The following is a 17811-nucleotide window of genomic DNA, read 5'->3' as shown; positions in this document are numbered from 1 at the left end:
ACCTCTCTTGTGCATGTGTATCTGTGCAGGTGATCACAGCTGTGAAGGGAATTTTGGCGCCGGACAGGGAACGGGTGGGTAACTTCCTCCTCCACCAGCCTGACACATGAATAGTTAATTTAGTTTCAGGCTGACGAAGTTCTGGTGGAAATTAAAAAAGTATTTGTGGTTGAAGTGGAGTCACTTCCTCATTGGTGCAGAAACAGAAAATACATTTGTTAGCCGTTACAAGTAAGTAAGTAAGTAAGTCATTTATATTTGTCGAGCGCTTTTCCAGACCAGGGTCACAAAGCGCTTCAACAATAAATAAAGAAAACTCAAAAAATATATATACTTTTCATGATTAGATACATCATAAAAAGACATTCAAATGTTTTTTGCTGACAGTGACGACACTAAAGGACGACTTAATGCGAAAGATTTAAACGTTTTTTTTCAGTTTTCATTTACAGTTCAGTCATATTTGATGAAACAACATTAAGAGTTAACTGTAAAATAGGGTCACTAGATAAGTGTTAGCAGATTTAAAGGGGATATTGTCAAAAAGGCAAATTAAAAATGTCATTTAAAGGGATATATCTGAAACTGTAAATCATCAGTTCATGATTCAGCTGATGGAAGTTTGCTGACTGTCCATCGCGGTGGAGTCACACGATGATTCACAGGACAACGAGAGCCTTTCAGACGAACAGTCCGTTTTCTTCTCTTCTTCCAGTCAAAGCTGCTGAAGCCTGGCGCATGTTTCACGCCCTGCCTCCGCTGAGTGCTTGTGTTGAGTGACAACAACAGACAAAAGAAAACAAAAATTGGCACTTAAGATCCTTTTTTTTTCTATTTTTCATCATCTCATATTTGATTCTACTAACGCCATTCAGACTAAATCAACAACAAAAGTTTGTGAATCGGCGATGGCATGAATGAAAAGCGACACACAATCAACAAACTATTTTAGTAATACTTTCTACATAAATGAAAATGATTTGTGTATAAAAAAAGTATATATTTGCAGTAAGATTTACTACATAGCCTATTATTGTGCATGCTAACTTGTATTTGACTGCTAATAGGCCAAGTGTTGCCTTGCCGCATACCTGGTGAAGCTGGAGACCCAGGGTACCCCGGAACACCCGGAACACCAGGTAAGATACTCCGCTTTTGTATCATTGTGTAGTGAAATAATTTACAGTAGAGCTGCCTGACATCATTTTGCCTAAGAGAAGTTGAACAACACTAGAACCGTTGGTGGAGGAAGTATACTTGTGACTCCATTTATTTTATGATTTCACTGGAACAAAATACTTTAATATTTGTCTACATTTTCAAGGTTCTAGAGGACAGCCAGGTTTCGCTGGAGAACCAGGGCGACCGGGACTCAATGGTGCTAAAGGAGAGCGTGGTGACCCCGGCTACGGAGGGCAGCAGGGTCAACCAGGTAAACCAGCATGCAGCGGTGCAGCCGAGAAAAGTTCTTCATCATCGTCGCCACTTTCTTCATTCTCTTCAACTTCTTCTTGTTTATTAGGATTCCCTGGACCGAGAGGCGATCCTGGTCTTCCCGGTGTTCCAGGAATAGGTTCGGATGGAGGTAGAGGAAAAGATGGTATTCCTGGACGCCCTGGACAGAAAGGGGCACCCGGGGAAATCCTGGGAGCAACTCCTGGTAGGTCAGGACAGGATGGTTTCCCCGGGGAACCGGGAGACAAAGGCCCGCCTGGGACACCTGGAGCATCGTCAATTTCTGGTGGGTCTTGTGGAACCAAATGGTTGGGGAGAAATTTTTAGCACTTTTCTTTTTTATTCCAATGCAAAACTTTGATCAGCGTTATACTTGATTGGGATGAAAATGTGTACCATATTTGTAGCTACTCAAAAGCAGCACTAGTTATTTAGATTTCCCCTCTAGTGATGAACAAGTGTGTAACTACTAGTCGGTTTTCCTTCAACAGGTTTGGATGGGCGATCAGGCAACCCTGGAGCAAAAGGCGAGCGTGGAATTGATGGTCTGCCTGGTATTCCTGGTCTTCCTGGTTTGCCAGGTGAGCAAACAGGTGGCACTTACGGCCCACCAGGAGCTCCAGGCAACAGGGGCCTGAGTGGATCTCCAGGTGAGTTGTCAGATTTAGAGTTGTGTAGTTGACTTAAATAACAATGTCAATACTATCACTTTATAAATATTATTACTTCCTTCAAGCAGATGATGTTTACTAGCCGTTTATGTGGTCCATTCTTCTTTCTCTTTTCCCCCCCACTTTGTAGTCTGATGTGTCACAATGCTTGATTGTTGATTTTGTATTTAAGCCCTCATCACCCAAATCTCTCCTTTTGTGTTACACTTTTCTCCTCTTCTTTCTCCCTTATCACCTCCATCACCATTCATTCTTTTATTTCTCCATTTTGTTTTACTTTTTGGTGTTGGGTCACTCGTTGTAGGATGCCCAGGTGAGATACTCTTACCCCAAACCATCCCTCATACATCCATCTACCCTCCCAACCGTGTGCTTCAACCCCTCCGTCCTAAGCACTAGACCACCTGCCTTTTGTATTTACAAGTTTGTTCTTTTGACTGTTCTGCTGAAGTGTCCATATCTCGAATTAGACCAAGTTTCTGAAGATACAAAATATGTGTCTCCATTTTAATGGTTAGATCCACTCTATATACATGTATAAGTCCATTCTAGATATGAAGGAGAAAATAATCCAATTCATCTTTTCAGATTCGACATCTGAGACGGCCATTAACTTGTACTTAGTGACAATATGAAATGTCATTCAATCGAGATTGAGTCTTTTCTCATAAATGTCCAATATCTGCCTGGAAAAATGTCCAATACAAAGTATGTTTAGTTGTGCACCAGATTGTGACCATCAGGCTTTAAAGTACAAAAACAATGTTTGCTTTATCAATCTCAAGAAAAGGAAACGTAAAAAAAAGTAAAAAGCAGAGAACAAACAGTGTTTTGGTTGGATATGGACATTTCAACTGTGGAACAATCAGAAAGAAAATGTTTTCTCAATAACAACTAAGGCTTGTTTTTCAGCCAGCACTAACTTCTACTTGTTTAAATATATAAACAAAAATGTTTGGCCAATATATCAAAACATACTGACTATATAAATGTACCGTGTATTATTATTTCTATGTACTCATGAGGCAACCAAGGCTTCTGATTTTAATGCAGTTTAACCATCTTGCCCAGGCTTTGTCATACATTCTTAAATATAGACTCTTTCACCTTTCATCACATCCCTCATCTGTCCATCGGTAGGACAACAAGATGTGTTGAAAGTGAGGTACATTTTTAAGAATGTAAGCTTTAGTATGCTCCTCTGTAGGACAGACATACTTAAATATACAAAAGCTAATTCAGTCTGGAATTGCACCTACGTTCTTACATTGTTGATTGACACTAATTATATAATATACTATCATATTTGAATTAACAACAAGTTGAATTTGACATAATTAAATCCAGGTCTATCAAAGTGCAATTCCAGCCATGGCAACACAACAATCGCACTAAATTTGTTACAATCATATTAAGTGACAGATAATAAGGTAAGTTAAAGTAATCATTCCGAGCAGGTAAGTGTGTAAACAACATGACCGACAGTGCTTCTAATGCGTGGGCTGCAACCTAACCTGAGCAACTCGTGTCAGTGAGACTGTTCTGACTGTTCTCTGTTTTCTTTTACGTTTGTTTGCCGGCTTGGCTACAACCCTTCCTTAGGTTACCCTGGCAGAAAGGGAGATAGAGGAGATCCTGGTATTCCAGGAGGTGCTGCCGTGAAAGGATCCCCAGGTTTACCCGGTGGCCCAGGTGCACCCGGACCCAGGGGCCCCCCTGGACCTCCAGGACCAGGAACTCGAGATGGAATCCCAGGAATCCCAGGAATAAAGGGTATATAACGATAAAGCTCTGTTGATCTATGCTGTGTTGGCATCATTTACTTATAAAGATCACCCAAGATGTTGTTTAGTTCAACCCTGTCATGATGTGTAATATTCATAGGCAGTTTTCTTCTACATACTATACATGAGTCTTGACATTATTTGAAAGTACATTGTGATAATTGGTGCCCAAAAGGATTAACATGGAATTTGATTTATGTCTTTATTTAATGATTTCATAAATCTTCGGGAATCACCAAATGAGTCCTATCTTTCTAAAACATGAACCTGATGCAGAAAACATGTATTATTTAATAGTCCTAGTAGAATTAGTAGCAGACCTTATCAGGAAACTTTTATGTTTGCAGGGGAGAGAGGTTTCCCTGGACTAATGGGCTTCCCCGGACGACCTGGCTCCCCTGGTACTTCTGGGTTTCCGGGAGGGAAAGGACTGCCTGGAGGACCTGGTAGAGATGGACTTCCAGGTGGCCCTGGATACTTTGGACCGAAAGGTAAACTCTGATGTTTCTTATCAGCTCGTAATCACAGGAGATTAATTCTTAATTTCATGGCTGTATCTTTCAGGGGAGAGGGGTTATCCCGGCCTCCCTGGAATACCATCACCTCCTCCAAGACATGAGTATGCGGAGAAAGGAGATCCTGGCAACCCTGGACTCAATGGACCTCCAGGCTTCCCTGGACCCAGAGGTTATATTTGGTGTATTTTTGTAATACACTCATGATAGCAATATCCTGATCAAATTTGTGAATCCAGGTGACAGAGGTCTGCCAGGACAACCAGGCCGTTCGGGTCTGCCTGGACTTCCTGGTTTTGCAGATCAAAGTAGAGGACCACCAGGCGTGCCAGGTTTGCCTGGGCAGCCTGGACAGCCTGGCTACCTTGCACCGAAAGGTGAACCAGGAATCATGGGATTCCCTGGTCAGACTGGACCGAGGGTACGATGTTAAAACACAGTCCTGAGAAGAAAATGCTGTTAACTTCATGATGTACTGCATTCTTTAGGGGGAAGATGGTCTACCAGGTTTTCCTGGCAACCCTGGAGAACCTGGCCGTCCAGGAGGAAAAGGTGCCTTAATTAAAAATGAAATCAATATCATTTGGCGGGTTTTGTTATAAATGACCAGGAAGGATCTGCACGTATGAAAAACTGTGTGTTCTCCTGCACAGGTATCCCTGGCGAATCATACGCATATCCTGGTGGTCCTGGAGTCAAGGGACTGCCTGGTGATCCAGGAATTCCAGGTATAGATTTTAATTAATTGTTGACAAGTGTATTTCTGTGGAAGACTGATTTTTCTCTTATTTTAGCAATCATAAACCCTGATTTTTATATTTTAATTATATCTAAAAACAGATAATCTGGTAAATAATTAATCATAAGTTTAAAAAAGATATCTTAATATCTTCAGTAAAAGTTGTTTATTCCACGAGGATAATATGATTAAATGATCTTAAATTTGAGAGGTCTTGAAAGAACAGTTCATATTATTCATATCATACTTTCTATAGCATGACATAAACCATGTTAATGTGGTGACAAAAGGGTGTTATACTGTTCATTTAACATTGTTTTAGGGTTGCTACATAAGAATGCTAGTGGAAACACAAGGGGACGTCTTTTATGCCAACAAAAAAAACATGACCTTTTAAAAATGATGCTTTTAGCAGTTCTTTACTCTGGATTCCTTTCTTAATGTTTGTTGGATTATCAAATTGTTGTCAGTTAGGATCAGAATTCTTTTTATTGCCATTAATGATGGAATGTTCCAACAATAAAGGATTTGTTTAGCTACATATGTGCAACATTAAACATGAAAAAGTAACTATACATTAATAAAAATCTTCTGTTTTTGCCATGAGGTGGTCGTGGAAATGATGGTTTTCCTGGTGATAATGGTTTTTCGGGCAGTCCTGGTTTCCCAGGAAACAAAGGAGGACCTGGAGAGTCCGGCCAACCTGGAATCATGGGTGAATATACATTATGGGTGAAACGGCGTCTAACGAAAAATCTGCAGCTTTCCTCATTAACCTTTTGTTTGTAGGCTCCCCTGGTTTCCCTGGACCGAAGGGGCAGAATGGGTACCCTGGAAGAAGCGGCTCAGATGGCCCTCCAGGTATCCCTGGAGGTCCAGGAGGTCCTGGACCCAAAGGTACAGAATACAAATTGTTTTCTTTTTTTGACATAAGAAAGATCTGTAATCTTCCCTCATTGTCATGTAGGTTTGGATGGTTTGCCGGGTTTGGATGGACTAAATGGCCTCGCTGGACCTAAAGGCATCCAAGGAACTCCTGGTAACAGTTTTGGCAAATACTTAAATTATTATTAGTCTCTAGTCTTGGATTTCTGAATTTGAAAAAAAATTCTTAACAGGTCCGAGTGGAGGTGGCCGCCCAGGAGCTCCTGGTACCCCAGGTTTGAGAGGAGAGAGAGGTGTTTCTTATCCAGGAGGACCAGGCCTGCCTGGACGAAAGGGAGAGCGGGGAGATCAAGGTGGTCCAGGACTTAACGGTTTCCCTGGTCTGCCCGGTCCACCTGGTCAAGTTTACAACGCTAATGTTCTGGGACCGAACGGAGACCCAGGTTTACCTGGACTGGACGGAGAATATGGTAAGTGATTTGTCGAATAGACTTTGTGCTTATTCCTTCTAACTCGGACTCTTCAACCGATGAACAGGTCAACCAGGTCTACCAGGCCTTCCAGGACCGCCCGGTCCTGGCACATCTCAAGGAGACAGAGGAGAACCTGGACTTCCTGGCTTTCCCGGATCCCCAGGAGCTAAAGGTGAACCAGGAGGCCAAGCTGGTCCAGGACTTCCTGGCAGTCCTGGCTTCAAAGGTAAGAAACAGAATCACTTCTAAGGTATTTGTCTTTGAACATAAATACAACTGCAACCCTTTCTTAGGAAATAATGGAGAGCCTGGTTTTAGTGGAACGCCTGGTCTGAAAGGATTTCCTGGAGATTCTGGTTATAACGGTGGTAAAGGACGCAAAGGAGCACCAGGTAGAACGATCAGATGTGTTGCTGGTAGAACAGGAAGTGATCTTGTGGTGTTTTTCTAATCACTGTTTTAATTGTGTTTCAGGTCCTCGGGGTATCAAGGGTCTTCCTGGCATTGCGCTGAATGTTAGATATCCACCTGTGGTACGAAACAATGGAGACGCTGGATTTCCTGGTCGCAGTGGCAGTCCTGGTATCCCTGGAGAACCTGGGCAGCCTGGCACGCCTGGACGTCCTGGTGAGTGGACACTCAAAATAAATCTTGATGATGGTCACTCAAGCCTCTTCTCTCCTGCCTCAGGGCCCAAAGGTGGATCTGGACCTGTGGGTAAACTTGGCCAATCCGGCTCTCCCGGTTTACCAGGAACGGTCGGTGATCCCGGACCACCTGGTTTCCCAGGACCAACAGGAGAACAAGGTGAGACTCATTCTAAGATTGCAGAGTTTGGTCAGTGACGTTTTCATAGTTGTTATTATAACGTCCTCCGGTTTTTGTTCTTGCTGTTCTTAGGTGCCCCTGGTGCAGTCGGTCGGCAAGGTAGCCCAGGTGGCGTGGGACGCAGCTTTGGCATCGGATACACTCTTGTCAAGCACAGCCAAAACTCCCAGGTCCCCATGTGTCCTCAAGGCATGGCCAAATTATGGGATGGCTACAGTCTTCTGTTTGTGGAGGGACAAGAGAAGGCCCACAACCAGGACCTCGGTACTTAAACTCAGACCCGTCTTGTTGAACCAAGAACCTCAATTGTTATTAAACGATTCAACAAATGAATCCACACAAACGACGCTAACGCTAACCTTGTTTAACTTCAGGTCAACCGGGCTCCTGCCTCCCCAGGTTCAACACCATCCCCTTCCTGTACTGCTCCGCCAACGAGATCTGCTACTACGCTAGTCGCAACGATAAATCCTACTGGCTCTCCACCACTGCTCCTATCCCCATGATGCCCGTGGCCCGGGAGGAGATCCGACCTTACATCAGCAGGTACACGCCGATGTTCTCTTCTGAGATCATTGTTTGTTGGATGCCTGTCTTGAGCATAACGTATCAAGGATGTCCTGAGTCTTCAGTGGACCGTCCACTCTGTCTAAAGGTTCTTTCTGATCCAGGTGTTCAGTGTGTGAGGCTCCGGCCCAGGCCGTGGCTGTCCACAGTCAGGACTTGAGCATCCCCACATGCCCCCCTGGCTGGAGGAGTCTCTGGATCGGCTACTCGTTCATCATGGTAGCTTTGATGATTTATAAAGAGATTCTTCTGGGTGACTCATGGGTCTTTTTTCTCCGTTGCAGCATACAGCAGCTGGAAAAGAAGGCGGCGGCCAGTCGCTGGTGTCCCCCGGGTCCTGCCTGGAGGACTTCCGTGCTACGCCGTTCATCGAGTGCAACGGGGCTAAAGGCACCTGCCACTACTTTTCCAACAAATACAGCTTCTGGCTGACCACCGTTGAGCCCAACAGTGAGTTCATCTACTCTCCAGAGGCGGAAACTCTGAAGGGAGGCCAGGAAAGATCCAGAGTCAGCCGCTGCCAAGTCTGCAGCAAGCTCTTGTAGTCGGAGGTCCCAGACAGGGTGGGCAAGAGAGGGAGGGAGGGAAACATCCAGTTAAGATCAGCCTCCTCAAGAGAAATATAGATGGGTTGTGACACAGGATTGGCAAAAATGACTGACTGAAAATAAGCTCCTCCCTGCTTACTGTTTTTTTTTAAAGCAAAAGTATTTTAAATGCAATTTATGCGTGGGGGAGGGGTGAGACGGAGGGTCCCAGTGTGAAAACATTCTCCACATTATCACTGACATTGGTGCTATTGTTTTTGTTGTTCGTGTTTATTCTGTGTCTCTTGGCAAGAAACTTCCTCGGCTACCTCGGAGAGTGCCAACATTTGTCGAAGAACACTACACATCGGGGGGAGGCCACTGGTCAGAGCCTACATCCACACCGCGACCTTCGTCACAACACGTAATAGTTAACCGAGTTAAAGTTGATTCGAAGATTGTTTAAGATCTACTACGTGATGATTTTTCTTTAAACGCTGTGTGGATGTAAGCTCAGCCATTTGAGTCACCCACTAAATAAATAAAAAGAGCTTTTAGTCAACATATCCAATGATGCTTTGCTAACAAACATGAAAAGTCGCTGGCACAATGTCCTTATGACATCATCCGTTCAGGTTTGTTTATAATGGTGCTTAAAAAGTCATTCATCTGCATCCACTGAAGATCAACCAGCACTTTTTTTCATGCATAAGCTCCCAACAACAAGCCAGGAGACATGACTATAAACAGGTCAACCTGGCTGTTTGCACTGATGTGAACCAAAAAAACGACTATAGACTATAGAGACAAGACCGACTCGATGCTTCAACCAAACTTGTGTTTATTTCCTCAAACTCGGTCATTCTCACTGAATCTGTCCCAGGAAGTGAACAGACACGTGTTTATTGTTGCTGTACATAGTGCTTACTGTATTTCCCAGATATTCTTATTTTGATTAAAAAATATTCACCATATCTCATCGAGTTTAAACAAGTGTCAACTTCATAGTTCTTTAAACGCTACTGTGTATTCGTAACCACTAGGACCACAGTGTCTGGCTCTCTGCTGGTAGCCCTGTTTATGCATCACATTCTAACTTTACTCTTTTTCATGTCTCCATTTGCTGTTTTGTAATCTAGATTGTAATTATTTTACCGATTTCACAATGCTATCCCCTGGATTTATTTACTGAGACAGTCGGGAACGGGAAGATATTGTACATTAAATATTATGAGAGAAAGGGGGAACTATATTCGTGCTGATGACTTGGCAGGCGCGACCATACTTCTGATTGTCTGGTTGACCTCAAAATGTTTCAAGTGCCTGGAGTGACAGAAGAAAAAGTGCAGTTTTCCTCAAAGAGGATGGAAACATATGACAAAAAAAATTGTCTGTTCATGTAAATGTTTCTGTGCTCATTCACTTTGAAATAAAGTTTGAAATCGTATATGTTGTTTGACCTGGTGATATCAATTATTTCCCCCTCAACAGAGTAAGACTTATAAGACATGTGGTTCCATATTGCTGTCAACACGAGTGTAACCCTATCATCAACAAAGTTAATCTATTCCTCCTTCAACTACAGTACTGGGCAAAATTTGCGAGAAGAAAAAGGTGTGAAAGAATGCTATAAACTAAGAATGCTTTCAAAAATGGAATTATTAATAGTTTATTTTCATCAATTAACTAAATGCAGTGAATGAACACAAGAGAAATGTCAATCAAATCAATATTTGGTGTGACCACCTTTTGCCTTCAAAACAGCATCAATTCTTCTAGATACACTTGCACAGCGTTTTTGAAGGAACTCGGCTCGTAGGTTGTTCCAAACATCTTGGAGAACTAACCACAGATCTTCTGTAGATGTTTCTCAAATCTTTCTGTCTCTTCATGTAATCCCAGACAGACTCAATGATAATTAGATCAGGGCTCTTTGGGGGCCATACCATCACTTCCAGGACTTCTTCTTCTTTACACTGAAGATGTTTCTTAATGGCATTGGCTGTATGCTTGGGGCATGATGGATAAATATCTGCCTGTATTTCTCAGCATTAAGGAAACCATTAGTTCTGAACAAACCTCCAACTCCATTTGCAGAAATTTAGCCCCAAACTTGCAAGAACCTCCTCCATGTTTCACTGTTGCCTATAGACACTCATTATTGTAGCACAACAAACTGCCTTCTGCTACAGCCAAATATTTCAGAATTTGATTCATCAGTCCAGAGCACCTGCTGCCATTTTCCTGCACCAGTTCGTATGGGCGAAACCTTGCTGATGCAGTAGAACTACCTTGTGTCTAGTTGCTGTGCTCAGTCTTGCCATGGTGTATGACCAGTGACATGAAACTTCCACAACCTCACCTCGGTAGCAGAGTTTGTTCCTCACCCAGTTTTAAGCTCCTACACAACTGTAGGACTTCATGACTGTGTTTCAACCTACTTGTGAAACTGATGATCATTAGCACCTGTTTGGTATAATTGGTCGATCATACACCTCACTAGAATCCTACAAAACCCTTGACTTTGTGCAAATGTACCTTTAAGAATTGATTTGATTTAGATTTCTCTTTTTTTTCGCTCACTTTGCATCTTGTAAATTGATGAAAATATATACAGTGGGGCAAAAAAGTATTTAGTCAGCCACCAATTGTGCAAGTTCTCCCACTTAAAATGATGACAGAGGTCTGGAATTTTCATCATAGGTACACTTCAAATGTGAGAGACAGAATGTGAAAAAAAAAATCCAGGAATTCACATTGTAGGATTTTTAAATAATTTATTTGTAAATTATGGTGGAAAATAAGTATTTGGTCAATAACAAAAATTCAACTCAATACTTTGTAATATAACCTTTGTTGGCAATAACAGAGGTCAAACGATTACTATAGGTCTTTACCAGGTTTACACACACAGTAGCTGGTATTTTGGCACATTCCTCCATGCAGATCTTCTCGAGAGCAGTGATGTTTTGGGGCTGTCGCCGAGCAACACAGACTTTCAACTCCCTCCACAGATTTTCTATGGGGTTGAGGTCTGGAGACTGGCTAGGCCACTCCAGGACTCTCAAATGCTTCTTACGGAGCCACTCCTTCGTTGCCCGGGCGATGTGTTTGGGATCATTGTCATGCTGGAAGACCCAGCCACGTTTCATCTTCAAAGCTCTCACTGATGGAAGGAGGTTTTGGCTCAAAATCTCACGATACATGGCCCCATTCATTCTTTCCTTAACACGGATCAGTCGTCCTGTCCCCTTAGCAGAAAAACAGCCCCAAAGCATGATGTTTCCACCCCCATGCTTCATAGTAGGTATGGTGTTCTTGGGATGCAACTCAGTATTCTTCATCCTCCAAACACGACGAGTTGAGTTTATACCAAAAAGTTCTACTTTGGTTTCATCTGACCACATGACATTCTCCCAATCCTCTGCTGTATCATCCATGTGCCCTCTGGCAAACTTCAGACGGGCCTGGACATGCACTGGCTTAAGCAGGGGGACACGTCTGGCACTGCAGGATTTGATTCCCTGTCGTTGTAGTGTGTTACTGATGGTAACCTTTGTTACTTTGGTCCCAGCTCTCTGCAGGTCATTCACCAGGTCCCCCCGTGTGGTTCTGGGATTTTTGCTCACCCTTCTCATGATCATTTTGACCCCACGGGATGAGATCTTGCGTGGAGCCCCAGATCGAGGGAGATTATCAGTGGTCTTGTATGTCTTCCATTTTCTGATAATTGCTCCCACAGTTGATTTTTTTCACACAAAGCTGCTTGCCTATTGTAGATTCACTCTTCCCAGTCTAGTGCAGGTCTACAATTCTTTTCCTGGTGTCCTTCGACAGCTCTTTGGTCTTGGCCATAGTGGAGTTTGGAGTCTGACTGTTTGAGGCTGTGGACAGGTGTCTTTTATACAGATAACGACTTCAAACAGGTGCCATTAATACAGGTAAGGAGTGGAGGACAGAAGAGCTTCTTAAAGAAGAAGTTACAGGTCTGTGAGAGCCAGAGATCTTCCTTTTTGAAGTGACCAAATACTTATTTTCCACCATAATTTACAAATAAATTCTTTAAAAATCCTACAATGTGGATTCCTGGATTTTTCACATTCTGTCTCTCACAGTTGAAGTGTACCTATGATGAAAATGACAGACCTCTGTCATCATTTTAAGTGGGAGAACTTGCACAATCGGTGGCTGACTAAATACTTTTTTGCCCCACTGTATATAGCTTCAATATATATTATTTATATATTGAAGCTGTGACATAATCATCATGTTTCAAAATCCTGCAGACAGCGAAGTATACTCCATAGTGAAGGATGCCCTGCACCGTATCGTTATTGGCATTCTGGACAAATGTGTCTCACAAACTACAAATAAAAAGTAACCTAACGCTGTGCACTCTAATTGAAAATCGCAAGGCACAGTGAATTAATCATAATGGTCTTAGAAAAAGGGGGAGTAGCAGCTCAGAGAATGTTGATAAAATCAAAACAGTGAAAAAGAAAGAACAACAGAAGAGGGGCAACTATAGTAAAGTGCAGACAAAAACAAAAAAAGATAGGGTCAAAGTCGTGACTGTGTACAATACCCTGAAAATGAAATTAATGCTTGAAGTGTAGAAAAATAAATGGAAAATTTAATTTCAAGTTGACTTGTGCAGACACTTCCGTGACGTCACATGTGAGGCTTGAGGTGTGTCAACACAGCGCCGATTTTTACTTCTCTCTGACGTCACGTGCCGCACCATAACCCGTAAGACCTCGCACTTGCGCAGAATGTACACTTTTGCCGACAGTCTCTTTGGTGTGCACAAGGCATTTATTCCGAGAGACCGGGCCAGACTACACTGGACTGCCCGACGCTCGACAGTCAGCGCAGGTTCAACTAAGTCGAGGAATTATTATTATTATTATTTTTTTAAGTTGCCTGTTCACTAGGCCTGGAACGTCATCAACACACGCTTCATGAAAATCTTCCTGGTTTACTCGACATAGCCGTACACATCACCATTATTGACTCTCACTATCTCTCTATTTTAAATCTTCTTGTAGTTTGCTTTTGTAACACTCCAAACTTTCTCAACTGCTCCTTCCCATGATGCAACACTAATAGACTCAGGGACTCATTCATTCCTCGTGCTATTGGATTGTATAATTCTGAGTTTGGGGTTATGAGTGGAGTGAAGAGATGAGTCTATTCTATGTTCATCTTTGTTATTTTTCTTGGATCTATGTTTATCTTTAGAATTGTGTAATCTTGCACTTTCTTTTAAAGAAACTTTGTTCTGGTTTTTTTTAAATAAATGAGTCTATCGTCTGTGTTGCTGTGTGCTGACTGGAAAAACAATTTCCCAGAGGGATCGATCAAGTTTGATATATCATCTAATGCAACTTAGCCTGACTCTACTTCGCTGCTTAGACCTGGCCAACACGTGGTTCCTAGGGCGTGGTCTTGCATACACACTACATCCATTTCCTTCTGTCTTTAAATCTACCACACACTTTGTTGGTGTTACCAGATTTGTTTAAACGTTTGACTTCTCAAACGTAAATGTGCATCTTATGATGGCACCACGTGGTTCTTCATCGTCCTCGTGTTCCTCCACAAGCCATCATGCTCATGAACATTTTGTTCGAGCATGCCTCTGGTTATGCTCTGTTCGCTGTCAAAGAAGTGGTGGAGACCAGCATGCTTCTGCTGCAGGTGGGTTTACTTCCTTTGGCCTCATTCCTGGGGGTCCATTCAGAGACGTTTTCTAATGTTTGTGTCAGGTGGAGGCTAGTGTGCTGAATATCATGGTCAGTCTTGTGGCCTTCTTTCCCTTCAAGTCAGCACAGACGGCCCTGAAGAACATCAATGCCATTTCTTGGGGTATTTATTTTTTAAAAGACTTCACAAAGCTGATCAAGGTGTTTTCAGAAAACTCCTTGCAGTGCCGTATGGCTCAGCTCAACGGTAACAGGAAGGAGCTGTAGGAGGAGAGTTTGAAAGGTTTGGAAGATATAGTGATGGACGCGTCCAAAGCTCAGGCCATTCTTGACGCGTCTCGCTCCTCTATGGGCGAGCTTTTCTTTTGTGGGTACTCCAGTTTATGAACCCCTTTTATTGCCCATCTTAGACTGTGAAGTGTCTTGGTGACTAACACAGTGGGGAAGAGAAGCCCTCTCATAAACCTGTAGTGAAAGGATAAACCTTCTCTGCGGATCCTGTCGGGAGAAACTCATTTTCTTTGCGGTCGGGAATCTTAGAACTGTTGCTTTAGCTGGTTCGCGTTTGTCCTGCCGGCATGGACATCTCTCCCATCGACCTCATCCACATCGAGATGTTCTCCAAACGGGTCGTGTCTCTGTCTCTGATTACAGACTGCAGCTCTAGGAGTATCTGCGATCCAAGATGAGCCAGGTGGCTCCAAACTTCGCGGCTCTGATCGGAGAAGTGGTGAGTGTCTGTAACTGTTGTTGCTGGATTTCCGGAACAATGATGTTTTAACCAAAATCTGTCAATCCCCTGAACCTCTGTGTTAAGAACTTCCGCTCGTGCTGATGCTCCATAGAGCGCATATTCATAGCTTTGCATCTCATTTTGATTGGTGTTGCATTAATGTTCATCTTCTCTCAGGTTGGTGCTTGTCTCATCTCCCGTGCTGGCAGTTTGACCAACTTGGCCAAGTGCCCGGCCTCTACGTCCAGATCCTGGGGAGGAGAGAAGGCCCTGATCAGGTACTTGGGCAGCACCCCCTGCTGGGGAACAGAAGTTGCGGTAATGGCAGGGCTGGGCAGTAGCAGTGATCCCTCTCCCCCTCTTACCTTTTGGAATCTCTTGGTCTTGCTCGCTCTTCAGGACGCCTGGGTTTGTAGTTTGAAAACGGTCTTAGTCCCACAGACACCTCAAAGTACGGACTGATCTTCCACCCGACGTTCATTGGACGTGCAGCGGCCAAAAACAAGTTCTATGAAAGCGAGGATGTTCTACGGAAGAACATGGACTTCATAAAGGTGGCGGAGGTGAGACTGGATTTTGGGAAGCTGGTTCTAAACTTTAGTGCTGCAAGTGATTACAGCTTCTGCCTGATACCACTGAGGGTTAAAACTGATTTAATGAGCCTGAGTCCTGGTGCATTCCTTTAGTGTCGTCTGACTTAATTCTGTTGATGCTTAAGTTTTCTTCTTCTTCCCCCAAAGATGGAGACTGAAGCAGTGAAACGCCTCCAGGGAAGAAGAGGAAGATTTCATCTTTGTTTGTATTAACCTTTGGACATAGGAAAGATACCGCTACCCCACCAACAACAAAAAAAAGAAGCAATAAGTATGATTAAATAATATTTAAATGTAAAACTGATGACTTTGTTTGTTTCCCCAAACAATTTCTAACGTTGCCTTAAATACAAGAGGGACATTACAGACTAGCACAATGGAGATATTTTGATGTTATTTTTAGGTCGGTCATTAAGAAGCTGTAAGGTGACCAACATGGATTCCCAAGGACTGAACTTGCTTGGTAGATAGTATGGCCGCAGGCTGGCGGCCAACAGTTCTAAATCCTGACAACACAAGACTTTCTTCAAAGTGACGTGTCCCGGGCTACACCAGCGTTTATTATGTACATGAGACTTTCTTCAAAGTGACGTGTCCCGGGCTACACCAGTGTTTATTATGTACATGAGACCTCCTCTGTCCGCCTTGAAACACTGCACCGATTATTGGGCGTCAGGCAATCCCGTGTGGTCGGCGCCCCGAGTCCCTGTGGTGTGTCTCGCCCACTCTGGAGTCGGAGTGTCCGTCGGACTCGATGATCAATCGGCGCAGGACAATGAAACTGAAGTGTAAATAGTAAACATTAGATAAGTATGTGAATGAAGCATCTCAATGCGGCACAGTCTAGACGTGGTAATCTGGACCTTTCACATGCCTCCAGTGAACATTATAACATTGAACACATCTCATCACCTCCTGCTCCATGAACTCATTCATTACCTTAATGTCTTGACTTGTTGTCCTATTCACATGCAACCTCATCTCAACATTTGTACATTCCATTATCACCATGTCTGATTCTAACATGGTCATTTTATGCTAATGATACAGACAATATTGTTGACATGACTTTAATGATCATTGTAGATCATCACAATTCTTTCCCTATATCTTGCTCAACACATGTACGGAAAAGCCTCCGAGCTGCTGCTGTGAGATCCAGGACTTCACCCACTAAATGCGTTTTTTTATGCAACGTCTTTCTTCCACATCAAGAAGACCATGCAATGCCATTCGCTTCAAATTCCTGTTGTTATCATACCATATTTTTTATTTTGTCTTTCATTCAACGGGTGAAAACCCCGACCGTTCTTCTGAACGTACACATCTCTGGTGTGTTACGAGGCTTTTTTGTCAAGGTTCTCTTCAGACGCCCGACAGTTGGTGGTGTGCCCAGGCTTTAAGGGACAAGCCTAAACTTACCCCAGTGGAAAGCTGTTTTCAGCTTCCTAGAATTGTGTAGAGATCTTTGCAACATGGGGCCATGCATTTTAATGCTGTAACATAAGGGGATGTTCTTGGATGTATGGCACAGCAATGGGCCTCATGATCTCTTAACGGTATCTCTGTACATTCACAATGCCTGTCCGTACCATAAACCCACCGCCACCATGGGCTACTCGATCAAAAACATTCACATCAGAAAACTGCTCGCCCACATGACGCTAAACTCTCTCTATGATGACTGTGCGTTTCTGCAGGTGTCCGCTGTTAAATTAACCATATATTCACAAGTGTGGTTTATTACAAAACAGCCATATATCACGGGCGTATGGTGGACATGTGTCCCAAACACATTATTTCTAAATTGCCGAAATGTGGTTCCCCTGCTCAGCCAGTTGGGGGTGTGGCTGTCTTAATTGATCAACATTAGTTGAACATAAGGTAAGGTAAGGTAAAACTTTATTGATCCCTCAGGAGGTCTCCTTCGGGAAATTGTTTGCTACATATGCTACTATCATCTTAGCAGACTTTAATTTAGCTGAAATGTGGTGAAGTATATTCAATTCAATTTTATTTTAAAGTTACAAATCATAAAAGAAAGATCTATAGAAGGGTTCATTCAGTTTAAGTAAAACTATGTGGGAAAAGATAAACCTGTTAAAACTTTATTTCAACTGGAGGTTTGGAAGTTTACTGATGAGTGTGGAGTATGTCAAATATTATGTTGCGCATTCTATTGAATTGCGCATTATATTAAGCTGCGCAGTATGTCAAGTTACGGTAATAATAACTGTGTATACAAGCAATCATTACATGAAGCTGTTTAGCAGTAGGTGTTGAGAAAGTATGTGTTAAAACTGTATGCTCATGAACAATGTATCAGCATCATGGAG

General features: G+C 42.9%; 2 protein-coding genes and 1 non-coding gene across 5 annotated transcripts in view; 2 read left to right on the top strand and 1 right to left on the bottom strand.

The window, feature by feature from the left end:
• The window catches only part of col4a6 (collagen, type IV, alpha 6), a 67086-nt gene extending 57195 nt beyond the window's left edge, over nt 1–9891 (top strand). For 2 of the 3 annotated variants that reach the window (XM_087789679.1, XM_087789677.1), the window contains 23 exons: nt 30–74; nt 1068–1139; nt 1325–1432; nt 1523–1741; nt 1947–2105; nt 3729–3899; nt 4258–4401; nt 4475–4597; nt 4665–4846; nt 4914–4977; nt 5079–5153; nt 5772–5879; nt 5954–6061; nt 6132–6203; nt 6283–6519; nt 6587–6748; nt 6816–6914; nt 6997–7149; nt 7213–7329; nt 7423–7614; nt 7725–7896; nt 8022–8136; nt 8202–9891. In XM_087789679.1, coding sequence (XP_087645805.1) covers nt 30–74; nt 1068–1139; nt 1325–1432; nt 1523–1741; nt 1947–2105; nt 3729–3899; nt 4258–4401; nt 4475–4597; nt 4665–4846; nt 4914–4977; nt 5079–5153; nt 5772–5879; nt 5954–6061; nt 6132–6203; nt 6283–6519; nt 6587–6748; nt 6816–6914; nt 6997–7149; nt 7213–7329; nt 7423–7614; nt 7725–7896; nt 8022–8136; nt 8202–8462 — 3158 coding nt within the window. In that variant the 3' untranslated portion in view covers nt 8463–9891. The remainder of the gene's footprint in view (nt 1–29; nt 75–1067; nt 1140–1324; nt 1433–1522; nt 1742–1946; nt 2106–3728; nt 3900–4257; nt 4402–4474; nt 4598–4664; nt 4847–4913; nt 4978–5078; nt 5154–5771; nt 5880–5953; nt 6062–6131; nt 6204–6282; nt 6520–6586; nt 6749–6815; nt 6915–6996; nt 7150–7212; nt 7330–7422; nt 7615–7724; nt 7897–8021; nt 8137–8201) is intronic. The other variant, XM_087789678.1, reaches the window with a different exon arrangement.
• The window catches only part of LOC148082481 (E3 ubiquitin-protein ligase TRIM39), a 56572-nt gene continuing 40872 nt past the window's right edge, over nt 2112–17811 (bottom strand). Inside the window, exon 16 of the mRNA XM_087789681.1 lies at nt 2112–3048. The gene's annotated coding sequence lies outside the window, so the exon portion shown is untranslated. The remainder of the gene's footprint in view (nt 3049–17811) is intronic.
• On the top strand, nt 14547–14665 carry LOC148082487 (small nucleolar RNA SNORA26). Its single transcript, XR_015711279.1, has one exon. It is a non-coding gene; the product is annotated as a small nucleolar RNA SNORA26 (small nucleolar RNA).

This window comes from Callionymus lyra, chromosome 4, assembly GCF_982586985.1.
Source record: "Callionymus lyra chromosome 4, fCalLyr1.hap1.1, whole genome shotgun sequence".
Taxonomy (NCBI): domain Eukaryota; kingdom Metazoa; phylum Chordata; class Actinopteri; order Syngnathiformes; family Callionymidae; genus Callionymus; species Callionymus lyra.
The sequence above is the reverse complement of the archived record's forward strand: the minus strand, read 5'-3'. Positions and strand labels throughout refer to the sequence as shown.